We start from the raw sequence: 23,252 nt of genomic DNA on the forward strand, positions 1-23,252 counted from the left end.
CCTTTACCTATGCCAGCAAGTAAGTTTGTCTGTGTCATTCTCCTGTAGGTAAGACTCTAGTCGTCCCCTTTCCTGGACTATAGATGCAACCCAGTAGGAGGAAAAGGGTTCCAAGAGTAGGCAAAAGAGTCAGGACACCCCCACTCCCACTGTCAGGAGTCCTGCAGAAATACCAAGCCAACAACCATAACATATGTGCAGAGGACCTAGCATGGACACATATTTGAGTCCAAAATTGCCGCTTCAGTCTCTGTGGGCCTGTGAGCTCTGCTTGGTTGATTCTGTGGACTGCCTCCTGGACCCCTCTGGCTTCCACAATTCCTCTTCTTTCTCCTCTGAGCTTTTGAGGGGAGGGACCCGATAGATACCTCCAACCTGGGCTCTCTCTCCCTACCTAAAGTTTGGCAGTGGGTCTCTGCATCTGCTCCCATCAGCTGCCAGAGACAGTCTACCAGAAAATCTATTCTATTTCCCTTCCTAAGGATATTGATGAATCTTGGTTTTAATTTCTCCACTTCTTTGTATCCCATCACTTCCTGTGCTTGTAGAGGAGACTATTAAAGGAGATGATGAAGTAATAATGTCTCTTTGGAAAAGAGACATTGTTAAAAAGCAGAAGTTGGGGTAGAGATCATTACATGGCTTAGAGTGTGTGCCACTTTTCCAGAGACATAAGTTTGATTCCCATCACCCATGTCAGTTGCTTCACAATGGCCTGTAACTCCAACTCCAAGTGATCTGATGCCCTCTTCTGGCCTCTGAGGGCAACTACACTTGCATGCACATGCACACTCTCTGAAGTTAAAAATAAAAGTAGCAATTGTGCTTTGACTATTTTTGTGTCAAGTTCATCAACAGCCTTTAATTTATGTTGATATTTGTGACCTTCTTTTTGGCAGAATTTTTATAAAGAAAAGAAGCGAGAGGACATATACATAAGGTAAGTAAAGCAATTTGTATTTGTATCATGGGTTTGTGGTATATTTTTAAACCAGAAAATACTGCCCCAACAGCACACTCTGCCTTGATAAACTCCTACAAATACAGCGTGAATACAGTCTGCCTCAGAGGCTGAGTTCTCAAGACAGGACCATGACAAGTACAGTTTCAGGGAGTGTATAATAGAGTCACATCAGCATTCAAGGAGGGATAGGAGGGACTCAAAGGCACAGGAAGGAGAAGTAACCTACAGTGGCATTTAGTTTGAGGGCCACGAGTCTCTGACCATGAAGCTAACTTGTCAATCAGCAGAATTTCCAAAGTTTTCCCTTACTTCCCAAAGAGGACCAAGACCTAAAAACAGATAAATAAATACAAATAAATTAATAATATTCATAAAATTTAAGAAGACAAAATAGAGGGACTAGGAAAACCACAGGGCAGGGAGTGGTAGAGTAGGCTAGAGGAATAGGAGGTCATGAGTCTATTGCCAAAGAGAAGGGAGGTGTTCTTACTAGAAGCAGGGGTCTGTGTGTAGGCTGGGACCAGGCTGGGGATGCTCTGAGCGCTAGCTCACCTCCCTGGTGACAAGGGGCCTCTCCTCTTCCCTCTTACCAGGTATTTGTACAAGCTTCGAGATCTGCACAGAGACTGTGAGAACTACACAGAAGCTGCCTACACACTCCTCTTGCATGCCGAGCTGCTGCAGGTAAATGGGTCCTCTGTGGAAGACCCGTGTTGTAAGCTGTGTGTAAGCCTTTGGACTAAATTCTATGAACTTCGTGATCTGGGTAGGAAAGAACCATATTTGAGGGATATGGTTTCTCTAAGAATGTGTTCGTGCCTTCTAGATAAACAGAGACACTTTCAGATCAAGACTGGGGAAATAATCATTTGTCATTTAAAGTGCCTTAGGGAGCAGGGCACAACCTAGAGTTCTCTGGTGATGGACAGTCTAATTAAATACACGTTGATGGTGTGTAAAGAGATTAGTGAAACTGTAGAGAGATGACTTATAGATGGATACAACTCTTAGAGGAAGTACCTTCCTCCTTATCCTCTCTCTCTCCAAATAAAATCATAGTAAGGCATGATATAAATGCATCTATTTGTCCATAATCTCAAACAATTATTTCAAGACCTGTCCTCCTTTAACTTTGGATTTCTACATAAGTATCAATCTTTGAATGGATAATAACTCAAACGTAGCATATTTAAAACACAAACCTTTGCTCCTCCCCTTGTTCCTCCCTTCCTCTTTCTGGCCTACTATCTTAGGCGATAACCTCATAGTCACATTCCAGTCTTCTCTTTTGGTCACTGCCTCCTACGTTCTCCATGAACAAAATGTGTAGCCCCGCTGTCTAGAACGTGTCATTGATCTATCTTCTTTTAAAACAGAGGAAGAGAATATCCTCGTTGCTCTCCTAGTTCATGCCCTTAGCGTCTCTACCTGAAGCTCTGTAGCATCCCTCACTAGACGATCTGCTTCCATTCTTACACTCAACAGTTTATTTTCCCCTAGAGTTTCATCTGATTTGATTCTATGCTCACACATCATTCTCAGCAGCTACACACAGGAGTTTCCTGCCTCCCTGTTTCCCAAGGAAACCCACAGCCCCTGTGTGAGGTTTGCTGCCCAAGGATATCACCAGAGAATGATCCCCAGTGAAAAGCCCTCTAGGTCTTTTTATTTATGCTGTCCAGAAAGTTAAACCCCCAAGCTGGGTGTGGTGGTGCACGCTTATAATTGCAGCACATAGGAAATAGAGGCAGGCAGTGATAGCGAATTCAGGACCGGACTGCATTCATAGGGTGAGTCTGTCTCAAAAAATGAAAAAACAAAAGAAAAGAAAATTAAATTGTCCTATCCTGGTATAAGGTATGAAGTGCGGATTCAGCTTTTCTTCCCAGATAGCTACTCAGTAGAGATGGTAATTGTTAACTGTAATCTGAATTTGATTTACTGGCATAAGATCCCAGCTTTCTCTCTTTGGCGGAGGAGAAATCATTCTACTATCTCCTTGTGTGTGGGCCTCCCTCTGTTCGTGCACTAGCCCTACATTGTCGTCATGATTAATTCCTTACAATGTGTTATCGTCTGGTGTGGTTACTCCCCATTGCCCCTGCCCCCATTGTTGCCTCCTGTTCCTCTGTATTTTTCCATCTGGCCTTTAGAATCCTGAAATTTCAAATGACTTGACCCTCAGGGCAGTGGTAGAGCACTCACCAGGCATGATCATGCCCCTACTTTCAGGCCCTGGAGAAAGAGGGGAAGAAGAAGGAGGGGAAAGCTGGAGGAGAGCGAAGCGGAGAACAGAGAGAAATGGAGAGAAAGGGAAGGGGGAGGGAGGGAAGAAACTCACTTTGCAGAGCCTGATAGGACAGACTTGTAATTCCAGCTGATAGGGTGGGTCGGGGCTGAGGCTGGAAGGATCATGACTTTTGAAGACCAGCCTGAGTGACAGAGTGAGATCCCTTTATCTCAAAATTTTAGAACTGTTATTTTTACAGTTCTGAATAAGACTGGGGGTGTAGCTCATACCTAGCATGTGTAAAGCCCTGCATTCAATTCATGCTACTACTTAAGAAGGGCAGTGGGGGCTGGGTGTTGATGGTGCACGCCTTTAATCCCAGCACTCAGAAGGCAGAGGCAAGCAGACCTCTGTGAGTTCGAGGCCAGCCTGGTCTACAAAGCGAGTTCTGGGACATCCTTCAAAACAGTACAGAGAAACTCTGTCTCGAAAAACCAAAGAAAAAAGGGGGGGAGGGCAGTGAGGTTAAGCGGGGGGGCTTTAGTAAGAATTTATATGTTTATGAAATAGTGTTTGTCCTCTCAAAGCATAGAGTTTCCCTTTCTTCAGGGCTGCTGTGTGTCTGTCTCTGAATGGCACAGGCAAGTTCCTTCCGTGGAAGTCTTATGTAATCCCGGTGATGTCTGAGTTGTCAGATGGGCTTTGTTTTGATGGGTTTGGTCTATCCTCCAATGTTTTTATTCCCTTGCTTCTTAGTTCTCAGCATTGTGTCTCTGGTTTTGCAGTGAGCTGCCATATACTAAGGAGAAGGAAGTCTGCAGGCAGTGATAGTTTTATCTGCTCCCCCATGGTTAGAAAGCTAGCAAGTTTCTCTCATCTGACTGTGTTCAAGATGCCTTCCACACAGTAGTGTGCTGGCTTAGCAGACTCGTTCCATTCCCCTCTTCCGGGGGATGCTGCAGGTGCCTGACCATTTGGTGTGACACTTGTTTCTGAGTAAAACTGACATATGGGCATCCTCGTGTATGTAATTTTGTGTTTAGTAAATAACTTAAAACACAATATGGATGAGTTGACTGCTTGCAAACAAGTTATTCCCTGACTTCTTTTGCTCTGAAGTTTTGCTTTATTAATCTCCATGTTACTTTTTTCTTTGTAGTGGTCGGACAAGCCCTGTGTGCCCCATTTGCTTCAGAGGGACAGTTACTACGTTTACACCCAGCAGGAACTTAAAGAGAAACTGTATCAAGAGATCATATCCTATTTTGACAAAGGCAAAGTGAGTACTGGGTTCTAGGGAATTTTTTTGTACTCCTGGAAAGCAGAATAAAAAGATTATATTGAATACATTTCTAATGCTAAGTGCTGAGTCAGCACAGAGCACACAGGATTAAAGGCCCCGTTCCCCAACATAGACTGGGGAGATGCTTCAGTGTGTACAGTGCTTGCTATGCAAGAATAAGGACATGCGCTTCTGATCCCCAGGATGTATATATAAAAGCAGGGTGTGGGTACGGCTACCTGTAACCCCAGGACTGAGAGAAGGACACGCTAAGGTTTCCCTGGGCTTGCTGGCCAGCCAGACTAGACAAATTGGTGAGCTTCAGGTTTAGTGAGAGACCCTAAAAAGATAAGGTAGAAAACTGATTTTGTAGCAGGGTGTGGTGGTGCATTCCTTTAATCCTGACACCAAGAGGCAGAGGCAGGCCTGCTAGATCTACAGAGTGAGTTCTTGAACATCCAGGGCTACAGAACAAAACCCTGTCTCGAAAACAAAATAAACAAACAAAATGATTTTGAAGAGATATCCTAACATTTCCCCTTTGCCTCCACACACACCTATACAGGCCAGCACAGTCACACAACCCTAATACATATATACACACGCGCACACACACACACACACACACACACCTATGTGCATATACACATTCATGTACTCACACAATTAAAAAATAATAACTTCTTTTTTACTTTTAGAAACTGTACCCACTTATGATGGCAGCTCTAGAGTCAGGGGCTCCAGATCATTCACACTTCTGATGAAACTGGTTAGAAATTTTGAGTAGCCCAGGGTAGCCCCCATAGGGTTAAAACAGAACTAGGAGATTGCTGTATCTAATTATTACAGTGTTGCTGTGAAGGGCACAACATCAGGACCAGCCAAATGGTGAAATACACAAGGTAGAGTCTAGAGGGGCCATAGGACCCCAGCATCCTCTCCTTCTCTAGAATATTGAAGTGTCCACTAGGTGTAGTATTATGCACCTACAATTCTATTGATTTAGGAGGCTGGGGCATGAGGATTGCTTGAGCTTAGAAATTAAAACCAGTCTAGGGCAACATAGCAAAAGCAGCCATATTAACTACATGATTTAACTGAAATCTCTAGTTCCCTTTGCCTCCCTTGAATCAGGGCTGATAATATGGGGCTCAGAGCTACAATTCTATTTTGTGTTTTTGAGACAGAATCTTATTACATTGGCTAGACTGACCTTGAATTTATAATCTTCCTGACTCTATCTAGATTAGTTGTTCTCAACCTGTCGTTTGAGACCCCTTCATAAGGATCATATGTCAGATATCCTTTATATCAGATATTTACATTATGATTCACAACAGGAGCAAATTGTAGTCATAAAGTAGTAAAGAAAATAATTTTATGGTTTGGGTCACCACAACATGAGGAACTGTGTTAGAGGGTGGCAGCATCAGGAAGGTTGAGAACCACTGATCTAGAGAGCTATCAGAGGCTGGAGCTATCTCTAGTCACCTTTTTACCATTGATTTTGGAGCCTACAGGGATGCACCAGGCATAGTAAAAGTTTTCATTTCCCTGGCAAGGGTTTGGGACACATAGCAGAACAGTTCTTTATTATGTTGTATACATTGCCCCCGACCTACTCCTTCTATTAGTCTTTGAATTCTGATTGTTGGAGATAAAATAAGCAAATGAAATAATCGGTGAGTATTTTCAATTAGTGCCCACCTAAGAGACACTCCACAATATCAGAATGGTGAGAAGGCTCCATTTGGGTCTGGGTTGCGCTAGCCTTACAGGCAGAGAGGTAAGAGGCTGTAATTGGAATTGAGCCTTGCATGGAAAAAGTTTGCCAAATGCCACACTACATGCCATTTGGCCCTTTCCTATCCCTGCAGACAGCTCGCCTGCATGAGGATATACACCCCTACATCCACACATACATACCCACATACACACTCCAGAGCAGTCTCGCACCAGCCGCCTTTCCTGTCCAGCCGCACTCCTACACTCTTGGATCCTAGGAATGGCTTCTCTTTCCCCTGCATTGCCATTGGTACTTTGCTGGTTAAATGCCAAACTGCTTCAGTGGAGACACATGTTCCTGGTGTCCTGGCAGATTGTCCGGAGGAGATGCCTCTTGGCAACATACATAGATACACAGGTGCGGCCCCTCTAATCCAACATGAAAAATGTTCTGAACTCTAAAGCTGTGGACTGTCAACATGACCTGAAGAAAGCTTCAGGTTTGGGGACATTTTGGATTAAAGGACACATAACCAGTAATGTGTATGGAAACTATCCCAAATTTAAAAAGAAAAAAAATTCCAAATTGGAAACACTGGTAATCCCAGGCATTTCAGATAAGAGTTATTCAACCTCCAGAATCCTTACATTAGAAAAGAAAGGGCTAGCTAATCGGGGTGTAGCAAATCAGTGTCCTTGTAGATGTTTAGTCTGCCTGACTCCCTCGTTCCAGTGATTTCTAGGGAGGTAGGAGCTCTGAGGACTGTGACTGTGTGGCTTCCTCATCTCACCCTGCTTTCCTTCTTCTGAAGATGTGGGAGAAAGCCATCAAACTGAGCAAGGAGTTGGCTGAGACCTATGAGAGCAAAGTATTTGACTACGAGGGTCTGGGCAGTCTCCTGGTAAGTCTGGGCCAGCAGGGCTGCTAAAGTGGACACTCAAAGACCAGTTGCTATATGGGTTAAAACAGTCTGGGTCAAGGGTACACTTTTGAATGGGAAATTAAACTTACTTGACTTCAAAATGAAGAATGTGTGATCCTAAAAGCTTTGACTATTGTTCTCCAGGTTGTTCCCCTAAAAGTCCCCTGGGACTGGGAAAGAGGGAAGGGGAGGGGAGACACCTAACCCTGGGTGATGATGCCCCATCCTATGGGACATCATATGCTCATCAAAATTCATTTGTCTTGGGCCAGTGAGGTGATTCAGTGGGTAAAGGCACTTTCGGCCGAGCCTGACAACCTGAGTTCAATCCCCACGTTCCATATCTTGGAAAGAAGAGAACAGTTGTCCACAGACCATGGACCATGGCATATGTGTGCTTACATGTACATTCATACTAAATAAAATTTTACAGTGAGAAGACAGCCCAAGGTGGCTGTCACCTGCAGAAAATCCCCCAGCATCTACTGTCACATGCCTGGTTAAGTTCAGATCCTGCCTGTGGATCTCAGGAAGAACTCAAGGCTTCCAGTCCCATCCTAGGCCCAAGTCTCAGATGTCAAATACCAGAACTGAGTCACTCTGTGGCCTACCAGGTGGTCTCCAAAGACCTTCCATTTATCTGTTACATGAGAAAACACAGTAAATGGGCTGACTGTTTTCTTTCTTTCTTCTCCTGACAGTTTCCTGGTAACCTCCTGGTGGAATGTGTTGTTTTGTTTTTCAGAAAAAAAGAGCCTCGTTTTATGAGAACATCATTAAGGCCATGAGGCCCCAGCCTGAATACTTTGCTGTGGGATACTATGGACAGGGTTTCCCTTCCTTCTTGCGGGTGAGGAGCCTGGGGGTGGTCCCCAGAGCCATTAGGAGTGGGGTTCAGGGGAGAAAGGAGACTTATCTCTCCTCCAGATGGGCAGCAGCAGCTGCTGGCCTACGTTCCCGCTGTGGGAGGTCGGGTCAGGGAGGGAGACCTCTTCCTGAGTGCTGGTCTCTTCACCCCACACCCCTGATACCACGGATATTCTGGCTCTCTCTGTCTGATGGCTTTCCCAGGTGCAAGGAGAGAAAACACCATCAGCTGAATCCACAGGCCAAACTTGGAAGAGTGTGGATGGATGTGTTTTGTTGCTTTTTTATTTCCAGTCAAGGCTACTTGGAGATCAGATATCCCAAGAACAAGACAACAAATATTTCCCCAGAGTAAAAGCTGTTTTGTAGTAGTGGCAAGCATGAGAGACCCCTTACTTCCTCTCAAAAGTATATATAGGGTCACAGTGACTTTACAGTTTGAGAATGCTTTCAGACCTGAGCTTCATTTAAATGTATATGATCTCTCATGCTTTTTCATTAAAAAACAGACAATGGTATGGCAATCTAGTTCAATTGGTGGAGTACTTGCTTAGCATACTTGAAGCACTTGGTTCGATTCCCAGAACCACATAAACGGGGTATGTTGGGTGGAAACCAAAGGATCAGAAGTTCAAGATTATCCTCAGCTACATAGTGAGTTGGAGGTCAGCCTGGACTATATGAGGCCATGCTGCAAAAACAAACAACCAGCAGTAACAACATAAAGTGGTAAAAGGAAACCATCCATATTCTTAGCAGGGATTAATGAGGAAACCATGGATCCTCATTTAGTGTCTACTAATTGTCCACTCTGTGCCAGGCACCTGGGAAGAAGCAGAAATGTCCTAGAGTTACTCAGACATCTCTCTGCCCTCAGGGATTCTACAAGCTAATGAGGGCCAGGTGGGGAGTTAAATGTTAACATATGAATGTAAAATTTAAACTTGCATAGCCAAGGAAGATGGCCCATGCTGAAAGAGCTTGGAACTAGGGAGTTTTACTCAAGTGAATAGCAATCTAATCATTCCAAAATACTATAGGGATGCTCATAGCAGCCTTAATCATAGCCACCAAAGTCTACATCCAACTCCATGTCCATCACCTGGGGAAAAAAGGGATAAACTAATATCCATCCAATAGATGCTGCTCATTGCCTGTTGGGGATGCAGAGGATGGTCACTGAGCACTTATTTGGCTTTGACGGAGGAGCACAGTGGCCTCTATCTTCAGCTCCAGGTATTCCTTCACCCTTCATATCTAACGCCTTCCTTTGGCTTCCCTGACCTACAGAACAAAATCTTCATCTACCGGGGTAAGGAGTATGAGAGGCGAGAAGACTTCAGCTTGAGGTTGCTCACCCAGTTCCCCAACGCTGAGAAGATGACCAGTACCACGCCACCAGGAGAGGACATCAAGTCATCCCCAAAGCAGTGTATCCTTGCCATGGGGAAAGTGTCCAGTGGCTCTTTACCCTGGAATGGGCCAGGCCAAGCCAGATGAACTATGAGTTACAACTTCTTCTCTGAAGGCAGATGTACCCTGAGCCCTCAGACACATCCTTCAGCCATTTGGTGTAAAAGTCTTTGGGACCTTTAGGGATGACATGGTCAGGAAATGTTGAGTATGAATGAATATACTTTATAGTCAGCAGGGCGCTTAAAAGAAGTTCAGAATTCAGTTGCAGACCTTGAAACCATGCACAGTCATCCAGCTGCGTTACTAATACCCTCCCAGCCAATGGCTCCAAGACACCCTCTGTCTTTGTTGAGGTTTCTATTGCTGTGAAGAGACACCATGGCCAAGGCAACGCTTTCAAAGGAAAATGTTAAATTGGAGCTAGCTTACGGTTCAGAGGTTTAGTTCATTATTATCATGGGAGGGCATGGCAGCATACAGGTAGACGTGGTGCTGGAGAAGAAACAGAGTTTTACATCTTGATTTGCAGGCAGGCAGCAGGAAGTGAACTGATTATTACATTGAGTGTAGCTTGAGCAAAGGAGACTTCAGAGCCCACCCTGACAGAGATACATTTCCTCCAACAAGGTCACACCTACTCCAAGAAAACCACACATTCTAATAGTGCCACTCCCTTTGGTGGCCATTTTCTTTCAAGCCCCCCTCCCAGGCTATTCTTTCTACGACCCCCTGGATACCTAAATCTGCAACTGTTCAAGTCATGTATAAGGCATTGATTTTGCACATAGCTTATATACATTCTCCCAATTCTCTTTCTGTCTCTGTATGGTGTGTGTGTGTGTGTGTGTGTGTGTGTGTGTTTAACTATGTGCTAGGGATTAGAACACAGACCCTCATGCTTATACAGTAAGCACTTTAGTAACTACACCGTCTCCCCAGCCCCCCTAGTTGACTTAGAGTCCCTGATACAGTAATTGCTCTGTAAATACTGTCATACCGTATTTTTTAGGAGATAAGAACAAGGTGGGGTGGGGGGAGTCTGTACAGGGTGGTAACAGAAGAAAATCGTCTGCCTTTGGCTACAGCGCCTGTAGGTCCAGAGGGCAGGCTGTGTCTGCACTGGTAAGGGTGCCAGGAGAAGCCCTTTCTGACACTATTCATCCCATCCCAGCAGGATCCCTTACCCCACACTGGCTTGGGGGTCTGACTTCACTTCCCAGTTGCAAGTTCTCCTCTGCTAAAAAAGAATGATCCATCTTGTAGGTGTGCTGTGTGAAAGATAAATTCAGAACACTCAGTCCCCATGAAGGGACTCACTCCATCAACAGTAGCATCTAAGGGTAGCAGTTCTGGTTCCCTGGGCTCAGGAGTCTGACTGTTTTGGGGAAATGTGTATCCAAAAGAAATCATTTGAAAGCTTCTCTGGCTATCTGCCTCCTGATACTTTCCTGACACTTGTTTCATGTGACAAGGATGTTTGCCAGGTGTCTCACCACACAGAGTGTCCTAGGACAGTCCCGCATTGTGGCGGTGTATGTGGGAGCCCATTTCAGTGCAGCGCCGGCCCCTGCTGAGAGGAGATGGGAGTCGGACACAGGGACCTCACTGCCTGTGGCACCTGCGGGTCCAGCCTTTTCCTTAACAAGCCTCAGACCTGCAATGCTTCACTGTAAAACCTGTTATGAGCTTGCCGCCCAGCTACAAGGACAAACCGGTTCCAGAGCAGATCTTGAAGTGAGTGGATCTTTCTTAAAAAGAAAAGGATCGGGTGGGACATGACACATTCTGTCATCAGAGCAGTGGAGGGAAAGAGAGTGGCAAGTTCAAGGCCTGTCTGGGCTACCCAGCAAGACTTTGTTTGGAGTGCACCAAAGCAAAGCCTTTTTCATTCACTATGGTTCAGAAGTCTTACTCTTTACTGTTTGGCATACAAGATGAGAGTTTATCAAGTTAAAGCAATATGAATTTTATCTTTGAGATAAGAGAGAGAAAGCTAAACATCACTTGGTGTGCACACAGGATCCTTTAGCCCAAATATCCACTCAGGAATCACTGAGGACCAGCCGGCCCCAGGGTTCGAGGTTGCTTTCTGCTTCTTAGAGAAGCCAGCATGCCAGTGAGATTAACTGACAATACTGCAGCAACGCTATGCAGACGTGGATGTAGCCACCTTTTAAGATGGTGAACTGTAAAATAAAGAATAAGAGGCGGTATGAAACCCAGTATATGCCGTCCCAGGAGCTCAATGTGGCCCTGGCAGTCATAGATGTAAGCCTCGGTGTCACGCGTGGTTGCTGGCTGGCTCTGTGAGGTCAGTGCATTTGCTTGTCCTTTCCCAGCTACTACAGAGCCAATGAAGTGCAGCAGTTCAGATATTCCCGGCCGTTCCGGAAAGGAGAGAAAAACCCAGAAAATGAGTTTGCTGTGAGTTCATTTGGTTTGTCTTCTCCGTGTGTGGGGTTGGGAATGGGGATTGGACGTGAGTGTTTGGAGGCCAGGGGTCAGCCTTGGGTGTCATTCCTCATGAGCTTCTCTACTTGTTATTTGGACAGAGGGAATTTCCTTGGGAGTGTGGCTTACCAGCCTAGCTCGGCTGGCCAGCCAGTGAGCCCCTGGGAATCCTCCTTCTCTCCTCCCCCACACTGGGAATATAAGCGTGTGCCACCACGCCTGGCTTTGAACTTCAGTTCTGGGGCCCAGTCTCGGGTCTTTTGGCTTGCTCAGCGAGCACTTCCCCAACTACACCATCTCTCCAGTCCATTTGCCTTCTAGTGAGGTGCAGTGTCTCCCCCTCATTGGCACACACAGCATGAGCTTCCCCTATAGGAGAACGTTCATTGATAATTACTGACAAAGCAGGCTGTCATCTCAGTGGAGACCTCGAGACTGAAGGTCTCAGATCTGGGCTCTGCTTCTAGTCCTGTTGCTGGTATGACCTTAGGCAAGACACGCCCAAGCTACCTGGACCTCAAGTTTCCATCTTGAGAGTGAAAGGGCCCAAGGAGACTAACTGACCCCATGCAGAGTCGAAGCCCACGGTCCTTGGGTTTTATGAAGAGTTGGGTTCCATTCCCTAGGAGACTTGAGAATGGATTTTCACAAGTGAGCCAGAGGCTTGGGGTCAGTTGTGACCCGAAAGCTGACTACCATTTCATTTTGTTTTCTTTCTGGTACCAGACCATGTGGATTGAAAGGACCACATACACGACAGCCTATACCTTCCCTGGGATCCTCAAGTGGTTCGAAGTAAAACAGATTTCAACAGTGAGTCATTCGGATTTGTAACTCCGGCGGGGCGTGTGTGGTGGGAGCCTTTCTGTCTGCAAAAAGAATAACAGCTTTTGTTCAGCTCCCCTGCAGTCCGCACCAGCTTGATTTGCCTCCTCCGGCCAACTTTGTTTTTTAAAGGGGAAACAAGAAGCACACTTGTAGAATGGGGTCACTTTGTAAAACTGATGTTACAACATCAACCCGAAAGGTCACACTCAGAGAATGACTCTTTCATGGCCCGAGGGGCATTGTCCCGTGTCCCCCACAATGCTGCCAGTGCTCGGATACATTGCTGGCATGCCTCTGGGGAGTTGCCTGTCTGCCACATCTCTGTCCCCAAAGCCCCTTTCATTCTAAGCTCACTGTGTCACTCTAACTGCAGCTCCTGCCTCGTACTCCCCAAAGTTGCCATTTAGCCTTTATAATTCTTACCTGGTCTGTCTTCTCTCTATCCCTCTGTATTACTGCCTTGTTTCCCATCCCATACTGGTCTCTGCTTACTACAGAGCCTTGGTCTTTTCAGCTATGTTCCTCATTACCTCAGAGTGTGAATTCCACTGAGCGGACCCAATATTTCATGTGTCTTGTGTTTAGACCCTCCTGTGGCTTCCTGGTACCTGCACTGTTGTGGTACCTGCACTACAGAGCCCGTTTTCATTTCTGTCCACCTGCATTTATCTCTGTCCGTCTCCGTCGACCTCCATTTACTTCCATCCATTCCTGTCCATTTGTACTCATCTCCTTTCGTGTCTACCTCTGTCCATGGCTGCCTCTCCCTTCTATTCACCTCTGTCCATCTCCTTCTCCTTCTGTCCAGCTCCATCCATGTCTTTCCACCTCCACCTGCCTCCTTCCATTCTGAGAAAATCTGTTGGAACTTAGGCTTTGATGCTAGTTAAGTAATTAATGACATTGGGTCATTTTGGGGAGATGGGCTTCAATGTCCTCCTGCCAGTGCTCATTCAGTGTTATTTCCCACCAAGGTAAGTGTGGGACCCACCTTCTCCATGCCACCAACTCTGGAACACCCAACCACAGGTGGATACCCTTTGTGGTGTCTGTGATCCCGTCATTCTGGGCATGTTTCTGACCTACCATATTTGAACATCTTGAGTTCCTACTAAAGCTATACATTCCTGCTAGCTTTGAATTACAGTGGACTCTCAGAATGTGTAGGTCCACTCTCAGTGACTGAGCCAACCGTGGGTTTCTCAGCTGTGGATTGTATACTGTGTACTTAGGTCTACCACAGCCACTTCTGCTCTAAATATATAGACTCTTCCCTTGCCTCATTCCCTAGATAATGTATAGTATTCACCAGTATAGCTCTAGGTCCCACCAGTAATCAGATATGATTTAGAATATATGAAAAGCCAGATGTAGTGGTGCAAACCTTTAATCTCAGCACCTGAGAGGCAGAGACAAGTATATCTCTGTGAGTTCAAGGCCAGCCTGGTCTATATGGTGAGTTCCAGGACAACTAGGGGTACATAGTGAGATACTGTCTCTAATAAATTAAGTATATGAAAAATATGTAAAGGTTATGTGTAAATATTACATCACTTTGGAACCAAGTTTTCATGCATCCTGAAAAATTTTGGTGCCTTCAAATTAAAGAACCAGTCCCCCTATATATTTCTGAGTTGGCTATGTGTTTTCACCACTTTTGTAACTGGTGTACAGTAAGGCACTTAGCATAAAGTAGGTATTTGAGAAATAATTCCTGGGCTGATCATGTACAGTCAATGTTAAGCATGAATTTGGTACTCACAAATACTGATTTTCATACCCAATAGAGAGGAGAGGAAGAAAAGAGATATTCTTGGGGCCAGACATTTCTTGGAGCTGGGCAGGGTGGCACATGCCTATGCCAGCTTTCAGGAGGGTGAATCAAGAAGACCAATGCTAGTTGGAAGCTAGCTTGGTCCTCGTAATGGGTTAATGGCCATCCAGGACAGTGTAACAAGACCCTGTCTCAGTACAACAAAGAAAGGAAAGGGTAGAAGAAAGGGGGAAGGAAGAGAAACATATTTCTTGGCCAGTATAACCTGAAATTGGATGTATTCCTCAGCGTTAGTGAGAAATCATCATTATTTAAGTGTACTGTGCTTTTTGGGTGGTGATGTTAGGAACAAAGTCAGGGGTGAGAGATCATGTGACCAGTAGTGGGGAAGATAAAGAGGCCAGGTTTTGGGGGAAATATAGTTTTGAGGACATTTCTAGAAGAGGAATCTGTCCCTGTGATTTCTTTTTCATCCATACCTCAGCCTCATTTCTCAGTCACCCTGTTCTTTCTGACTTCCAATAACCACAGGCCCTACCCTAAGGCCATGGGGCATGGGGCAGATCCTACCATAAGGTGAGGAGGCATGAGTCTGAATAGAGGGATTCCAAGGTCACTTGCTTTTTCTTGCCAACGAGTCACCTGAATTTTCCAAGGGACATTTTCCATTTTCAGTGGCACAAGAGTGTTTCAGATCTGCTAGGCAGGAACTGTCTCAGAGCTCCTGAGGTGAGTTTGTCTGAGAGACAACCCTCATACAGCTCTACATTTTTTTTTTCTTCTCACATGTTGTGTAGAAAGATACTTTGCTCCGAGAAACAGTCATTTTCACAACCCACACTTACAGCATTCCACTTCCTGAGAAGATTTTCAATAGCTGAGTTTGCAATTGACTAACAGAAAGCCAGGGCCTGATAAACAGACTCTTACTATTACGCTTCTGTGAATTGTGAGTGATTTCTCTCTTGAGAAGAGTGATCAGGTTTGTCTCAGTCTTTGCAGTGGAGCTCACGACGATTCCTTCTCCCATGTGCTGCATTCCTCAGGAAGAAATCAGCCCGTTGGAGAACGCCATAGAAACCATGGAGCTGACCAATGAGAGGGTCAGCAACTGTGTACAGCAACATGCCGGGGACCAGTCCCTCTCTGTGCACCCGCTCTCCATGCTGCTCAGCGGCATTGTGGACCCAGCTGTCATGGGGGGATTCTCCAACTATGAGAAGGTAAGTCCCGCTCCTGGCTCTCATAAGACATATGGGCCTCCTCCCTCTGTGCCGCTCTCTTCTTTGAATGGGCACATGGAAATACATAAGGGTTGTCCCTGGCCTCACTTTGCCCTGTGGAGCCTTGATGAAGAATGCCAGGCCCTGGTGCCTCATTCTGTTCTTTGGGAGGAAGGCTTAGGATGGTCCCAGAGCCCAGGATGCACTCCGCTGAAGTCACTTTTAGGGAGAGCAGAGCTTGATGTAGAATGGCTTTCCAGGAGTCCCCAGCCTGACCTGAGCCGAGTTGTATAGACCGAGGATAGTTTCGACTTATGTTACTCACTTCTCTGGTGCTGGGATAAAATACTGTGACCAAAATCAACTTAAGGAAGAAAGAGTTTATTTGCCTGATGGCTCCAGAAGCATCGAGTCCATCATGGCAGGAAGGGATGGCCTGTCGTGGTGGCAAGAGCTGGAAGCCAGCTGTTCACATCTTCATCCACGCACAGAAAATAGAGAAAGGGAACAGGAAATGGCGACTAAATTTGAGACTAAACTCTCAGATCTCATCCCAGGGATGGGCTTCCTCCAGCAAGGCTCCATTTCCTTCAGGTTCTGTAACCTCCCCAGGGAGCACCACCAGCTGGGGCCTAAGTGTGCAGATACATGCTCCTATTACTGGCATTGCTCTTTCAAACTGCCACACAGTTTCACCGTGGATTTGCTAACTGGATGTTACATCTGTTACTCTGAAATGGCGTAGGAGGCATCCTGACCATGTGTAACCCACTGGATAGGGTTTGCTAGAGTACCATTTATATTGGAGTTCACAAATTCAGTCTAGGTGAAGGTTCTTTAGACAGGAGTCATAGCTGGTATGGTACATGTTCAGTGGATGAATACTTTGGGAGTCTTCTTGAATATAAATATACATATGGCCAAGTAACCCCTTTGAGGAGGCAAAAGATTGAATGGATGGCACTCTCTTTTCTGTTTGTGCACAGTGTCCCAGTGGAGTGAAGGCTTTGTGACCTGTCACTCTTGTGACCTCATTCTGGCTTTCTGCTGGCCACTGTGTGCTCTTGGACATAGGTGTCACCTTTCTGAGCTGTAGGTACCTGCATAGGGAAGAAACTTCCCAACTTAGGGGATGAGTTTGGAATTAAGGGAGCCATTCCATATATAGGCAGGAATTTATTTAGTATGCATTTCTGAGTTAATCACTGTGCAATAAAGGCTGTCTTGTGAAAGGGATGAGTTTTCAGTTAGACCCTCCTGGTTACCACTACATAAGAGACTCTCTCCCTTTTGAAGCTGTCCACCTCTCTGCTGGGAGCGGGAATGTCGTAAGTAATGTTTGTATGTACTCTGCTTTCAGGCTTTTTTTACAGAAAAGTACTTACAAGAACACCCTGAGGACCAGGAGAAGGTGGAGCTGCTCAAGCGGCTGATTGCCTTACAGGTACGAAGCTAGGGAGGCACACAACTGGCCCGCTGTGCACAGTACTGCATGGGTGTCCGCTGCACTCAGCCCTAAGACAGGCTCCACAGCTTACAGGCACTTTCCAGCCTCCCCTTCTCTCTCAGTCTCTGTCTCTCTGAGTGTGTCTGTCTCTACTCTCTGTTCTCTTTTCCTCCGTGTGTGCGCGTATGTGTGTGTGTGTGTGTGTGTGTGTGTAAGAGAGAGAGACAGAGAGAGACAGAGGGACAGAGAGACTTGGTTGTGGCAGTATTCTCTTGTAGTATTGAGGAGATGAAGCAGGCAGATTTTCATGGACTTACTGACCAGCCATCCTAACCTAGTTGGTAAATTCCAGGCCAGTAAGAGACCCTTTCTTTAAAAAGCAAAACATCTGGGAATGACAGCAGGGGTTGTCTCATGGCCTCCCCATGTACAGGCACACATTTACACACACACACACACACACACACACACACACAGGCACACACAGGCACACACAGGAATTTTGTAATTTGGCTTACTAGTCAGTGTTTCTTGCTAGCACATATGGCTCTCATTTTTTTTTAACCATGTTAATAAAAACTACTAGAAAAGCAGCCATTAGACTCAGTCTAAGACCAATGCCTAACCCAGTGCTCAGTTGCATTCACCTTGTCTGTTGGCTTCTCTAGAATCTTTGGTTCCTCTCTGTTCCTTTGACACAGTTCCCAAGCCTAGACTAAAACGTGGCATTTTCACTAGATAATTCTGCCTGTCGGTTAGCCTCGCCTACTCCATCCCACCTTGCCCAAACCTCCAAATCTGAATTCCCTCTCTTCCCAAGCCATGTCTCTCACTCCTTTCATGCCCTTTCTTCCAGATACCTCTGCTCACAGAAGGGATCCGCATCCACGGGGAGAAGCTAACAGAGCAGCTTAAGCCACTGCATGACCGGCTGTCCTCATGCTTCCACGATCTGAAGGAGAAAGTAGAGAAGCTATATGGGGTCATAACGCTGGTAAGCTTCGTCTAAGCTTCCCCTGGTCCCTCCCATGACATTGCTCAGGGTCCCAGATGCCAAGTGAATCATATCAGCATAGGAGTTATAAGCATTTTGATGGATTAGATCAGTTGGATGGCTATTCTGGCACTCGGGATCCGAAGAATACTGAGTGTTGCAGCTCAGATGGAAAGGTGTTCTGGCATTTGGGAGCCAAGGAATACCACAGGTCACAGCATAACAGCTTACAGCCCTGCTTCAGGAAAAGGCTTCTCCAGTGTATCAGCTCTGCTCAAGCAGGAGAGGGTTTCCCCAGCAAAAAGTGTTATAGCCCTGCTCTGCTCTGCCCAGGGTCATCTCTGCTCTGGTGAAAGAGATGTGTTGGGAGGGAAGAACCCAGGAGAGTGGCTGCCCTCTGCTAGGATGGGCCTGAACAGCCACAGGGTTTCTATAGGGATTCTTAGGGAGCAGAGTTTTTCCAAGGAGATTTGCAGAGTGGGGATTGGTCAGATTTCAGTCTCTGAGCTCAGATTGGCTAGATCTCCTGCTCAGGGACTGGTTGGTTTTCTGCACAGGTTTAGAGTCAGATTTGGCTCTGGTTTCAGGGCCAAAGTATATTTCTTCCACTGGTCCTTTTTAGCCTTTTGGCTCTAATGTTAGGACGAGGGTATATTTTTCTCACTGACTCTGATTCCAGGGACAAAGTGTGTTCCTTTGGCACTAGTTTCAGGGTCAGGTTGTATTTCTTTGGTTCTGGTTGCAGGGCCAAAGTGTGTTTCTCTGGCTCTGCTCAGGGTGTGTTTCTTTGGCTGGCCCCTTTTCCCTATAGGTATGATGGTACCTCTGATGTTAGGTAAATGGGCAGGCAGGAGACAGCCTGTTCTACCTTAAGTCATACAACCATCTTTGGGCTGAGCCAACCTTCCGGACAGAGATCTTATGAGACACAGATAAATGGCTTCAGATTCCAAGGACACAATAGGGCCCGAGTTTACAATTTTAACAAATGGCCAGCTGCCGCTGTTCATCAAGGTGACTGGACTGGGCAGGCACTTTGAGAACACTGGGGGGGGGGTGCAGTCAATTTCCTCGTTCCACACATAGAGCATTCTCCTCGATCCACACATAGACCATTCCTTCTGTCTTGCCTAATTTTTATAGCTTTTCCAGTTTCTTTTTTCTGTTTTGGTAAAAGTGTGCTCGTCAGATCTTGAGGAAGGGTTGTAAGCTGTATTTTACAACGTGCGTGCCTGACACATTGCTCTGCCATCCTCGACACTCCATGAGGCTGCATCATAGTGGGTCTCCCCACCTCCCCCAGGCGCTGAGGGGAGTGTGCTGCTGTCCTGTCTGATCTCACAATTGATGGTGTGATGGTTCTGGTTCTTCGCTGTGACCTTTTGCCCTTGAGTTCTCCTTTCCCTCTTTTACTGTCTTCTTGCTTTGAACCCCTGACTTTTAAATTATTTTCCTCAACTCAAAGCTCTGCCTCTCTCTCCCCACTAGAGTTCCCCCAGGGGACCTTTCCCGCCACCTCTTCACCTCTTTCACTCACCAGAGACCCAGTCCTGCCAGGTATGCTGATGCTCGTCCGTCGTCTCAGCACTCAGGAGGCTGAAGCAGAAGGAGAGCTAGGAGTTCGAGGCCAGGCTAAGCTACAGAGCTAGATTCTGCCACCCACCCCCGTCCCCCAAAGTGCCCAGTTTAGTTTTCTCCCTGACATTTTCTCTCCTCCTATTACTATCTAGGTATGTGTGTGTCTTTTGTGCCCACGTTCCTGGACCACAAGACTAAACTTTTCTTTAACCCAGTGTCCTCCATCATTGTTAGACCCAGCCAATGTTACAAAGCAAATTTAGTAGAATACCACATGGTGGCGGTGAGTCCCAGGTGACAGTTGTAAAGGGGGGCATCCTGGACTTCCTAGACTCGCCCTGCTCAGCTTAGTTCTGTGGCACACATACACCTCCGTCCATCCCCGCCTTAGACCTTGCTCTTAGGTCAACATTGCATATGTTCAGAAGGCCAACTGGGCAGGTTCCCCAGAGCATGCGGGCTGCATTGCAGGCTGCTAACCTTGAGGCTACATGTGTTTCAGCCACCCAACTTGACGGAGAGGAAGCCGAGCCGTACGGGCTCAATGGTACTGCCCTACATCCTGTCCTCAACGTTGCGCAGGCTGTCTGTCACCTCTGTGGCCTCTTCAGTGGTCTCCACCTCCTCCAACTCTTCTGACAATGCACCCTCCAGGCCAGGATCTGATGGGTAAGGCTGATCTTTACACATAAGGTGGGGTAGGACAGCACCTGCGACATTAGCTTTGGGCACCAAGGTGAGACTCAGTGTGTCTACACACCATGCCTTTGAGGGAATAAGTCATAGTCGAGGGCCTCATTAACCTCTCATGTTCTCCATGGTGAACATCACTGACAACACTGTTACTAAAAGTAGAAAATGAGAAATTAGTATTTCACCACCTACAGAACACAATTGCCTTCTAGGCACAGATTAATTTCTCCTCGTGTGTATCATTTTTAAAGCAACTTCAAACTTAATTTGCTTTATCAATTAATCACAGAATAATATAGTACAAAATTCCAAAGGTAGAAAATGATCTCTCTCTTTCTCTCTCTCTCTCTCTCTCTCTCTCTCTCACACACACACACACACACACAAAACAAACCTCTTCGTGTATGTTTTTAACATTCAGTGTATTAGAACCATCAGTAGTTTAGTGTGTGTGTACACATATGTATATCTAAGAATGCAGTGCACCTCCTTTGCGGACAAACAACGGAAAGCTCGCTGAGTTCAGTTCAATAGTTTTTCAACCAAAAGTGCAGTTTTAAGATAAATATTGAGTGTCACTCCTTTATATATGTCAGCAATTGATACAGTTTTTTTGTCAGTTTAAAACAAATAAAAAATAATTAGGGTGGAAAACTATCTTATTAAATTACAAAATCAAAGTACAGAAGTTTGTTCAGCAAGTAAATTAATGAATAAATAAGAAAGTAGATAGTTCAGATGAAAACTATAACAACTGGAAAATACCCTGAGAAAAGATTTACATGAATGCATTATTAGATAGATAGACAGACAGATAGATAGATAGATAGATAGATAGATAGATAGATAGATCTTTTAAAAGGAGAAATTAACTGGAAATGAGATAAAGAACTTTCAGCCAGGTGTTGTGGCTCATGCCTGTAATCTCAGTACTCAAAATTTTGAAACAGGAGGGTTTCTGGAATTTCAGAGCTACCCTATGTTATTGTCTTAGTCACTGTTCTGTTGCTGTGAAGAGACTCCATGACCAAGGCAACTCTCATAAAGAGAGCCTTTACTGGAGACTTACTTACAGTGTCAGAGGGGGGTAGTCTATTATCATCATGCCTAGAACATGGCAGAGGAGGGTAGTCTATTATCATCATGCCTAGAACATGGCAGAGGGGGGTAGTCTATTATCATCATGCCTAGAACATGGCAGGAGCATGGTGGAACTCATGGCACTGGGACAATAGAGTTTCATCGTGATCCATAGGCAGAGACAGAGACAGACAGAAAGAGAGTTGACAACAGGGAACCCCTCTCAAGTAATTTAATGAAGGGTAAGGACTATAATTAGGTATGTAGACGAAACAAGACAGGCTCTGAGTTGATTGTTGTTGATGACAGAGGGCATGTACATGAACTTATTATCAAGGCTTTGTGTATGTGTGTGTGTGTTGAAACTCAATAATAAAATATAAAAACAACAACAGCAAACAAAAAAAAACATTGCCCAATCTATTTGCAAACACTTTGCATTTGAGTGATTTTTCTGCCTCAGCTTCCTGAATAGCTGGGATTATGGGCATATGCCATCATTTTCAGCTTCAAATATCTTCTTAGTCATAAATTAAACCAAACTTTAAAAATTTTGCACTTTCTTTTTTCTTTAGTCTACTCTTTCCATTTTTGAATATTAAAAATACTTGCCCTTCATCTAAAATATGCATGTTATATATCCATCTCTCCCCTCTGTGTGTAGCGTTTGATCATGATTCCTGAGTGGACCAATTTTCATAATGGAACTTGAAAATCTATCATTGTACCCAGTCGACATTTCTCAAACACTCACTAGTGCCAAACATTGTCCCATTTTGCCGATAAGGAACCTAAGATTCCGTGCCCAGGGTACCCAGCAACTGGATAACTTCTGCAGGCTCTCTAGCCTACAGAGAGCTGTAAAGCGTATTCTTCCGGCCAGCTGCCTGGGCCCTGCCGAGCTGCCTGAACCCCCAAATAATTCACAGGACACTATATTAATTATGAAGCTGTTGGCCATTTGTTATTGTTTTTCATTGGCTATCTCTGACTTAATTATTGACCCATAATCACCAATATATATTTTTATAAAGACTTATCTTTCTGAGAACGAAGACTTGCATCCCCTCTTCCTGGGAATCACATGGTGACAGCTCCCCTCGCTACATTTCCCAGAATCCTCCTAGACTCCTAGTCCCACCTATCTTGCTTCCCTATTGGCCGACAGTGCTTTATTGACATATATGCAGGACTTCCCCATCAGAGAGCTAGTGATATGAGCTACTCTTTTACTTTATATGTTCTGTCTTTTTCTCTTCCCAGGGTAGAGTCAATATCAATGAGGGACCTGGGTTTAAATCTGTAGCACCCACATCAAAGTGATTTGTGACAGCACACATACATAACCCCAGTGCTAGGGTCAGATGGAGATAGGACATGTCTGACAGCTCATTGGCCAGCCAATCCAGCCAAATCAGTGAGCTCTGCATTCAGAGAGAAGCCCTTGAAAAATAAGGTAGAAAGTAATAGAGGAAGCCAACCAGTGTTGACCTCTGACCTTCACATGCATGCTTACATGGCTGCATGTGATCTGCACACACATGAACATATCCACAAGGGAACAAATATATGACACCAGGGATGGGGGTGAAGTGATAAAAATTCGCTAATATTTTCTCCCTTTCACATGACCATCTCATTTCTGTGTGTTTTACACTGAGAAGTTTGTCTGATAATTAGACTCTGAGGACCCGAGAAGTTGGGTGAAGATGGAGGTGAGGTGCTGGTGCTTTGATGTCAAGTCTACCATTCTGGGATCGAAGTTTTGTGACTTTTG

At 45.4% G+C, this 23,252-nt stretch overlaps 1 protein-coding gene across 1 annotated transcript in view; it reads left to right on the forward strand.

Moving 5' to 3' along the window:
* Positions 1 to 23,252, forward strand: part of Dock5 (dedicator of cytokinesis 5) — a 184,230-nt gene that overhangs the window by 153,476 nt on the left and 7,502 nt on the right. Inside the window, exons 36-48 of the mRNA XM_040740571.1 lie at positions 900 to 940; positions 1,558 to 1,648; positions 4,354 to 4,473; positions 7,014 to 7,103; positions 7,870 to 7,974; positions 9,282 to 9,423; positions 11,060 to 11,141; positions 11,747 to 11,831; positions 12,585 to 12,671; positions 15,507 to 15,683; positions 17,044 to 17,127; positions 17,987 to 18,124; positions 20,205 to 20,371. Of these exons, the coding sequence (XP_040596505.1) occupies positions 900 to 940; positions 1,558 to 1,648; positions 4,354 to 4,473; positions 7,014 to 7,103; positions 7,870 to 7,974; positions 9,282 to 9,423; positions 11,060 to 11,141; positions 11,747 to 11,831; positions 12,585 to 12,671; positions 15,507 to 15,683; positions 17,044 to 17,127; positions 17,987 to 18,124; positions 20,205 to 20,371 (1,409 nt within the window). The remainder of the gene's footprint in view (positions 1 to 899; positions 941 to 1,557; positions 1,649 to 4,353; positions 4,474 to 7,013; positions 7,104 to 7,869; positions 7,975 to 9,281; positions 9,424 to 11,059; positions 11,142 to 11,746; positions 11,832 to 12,584; positions 12,672 to 15,506; positions 15,684 to 17,043; positions 17,128 to 17,986; positions 18,125 to 20,204; positions 20,372 to 23,252) is intronic.

Source organism: Mesocricetus auratus, unplaced genomic scaffold (genome assembly GCF_017639785.1).
Source record: "Mesocricetus auratus isolate SY011 unplaced genomic scaffold, BCM_Maur_2.0 Super-Scaffold_100707, whole genome shotgun sequence".
In the NCBI taxonomy this organism is placed as follows: domain Eukaryota; kingdom Metazoa; phylum Chordata; class Mammalia; order Rodentia; family Cricetidae; genus Mesocricetus; species Mesocricetus auratus.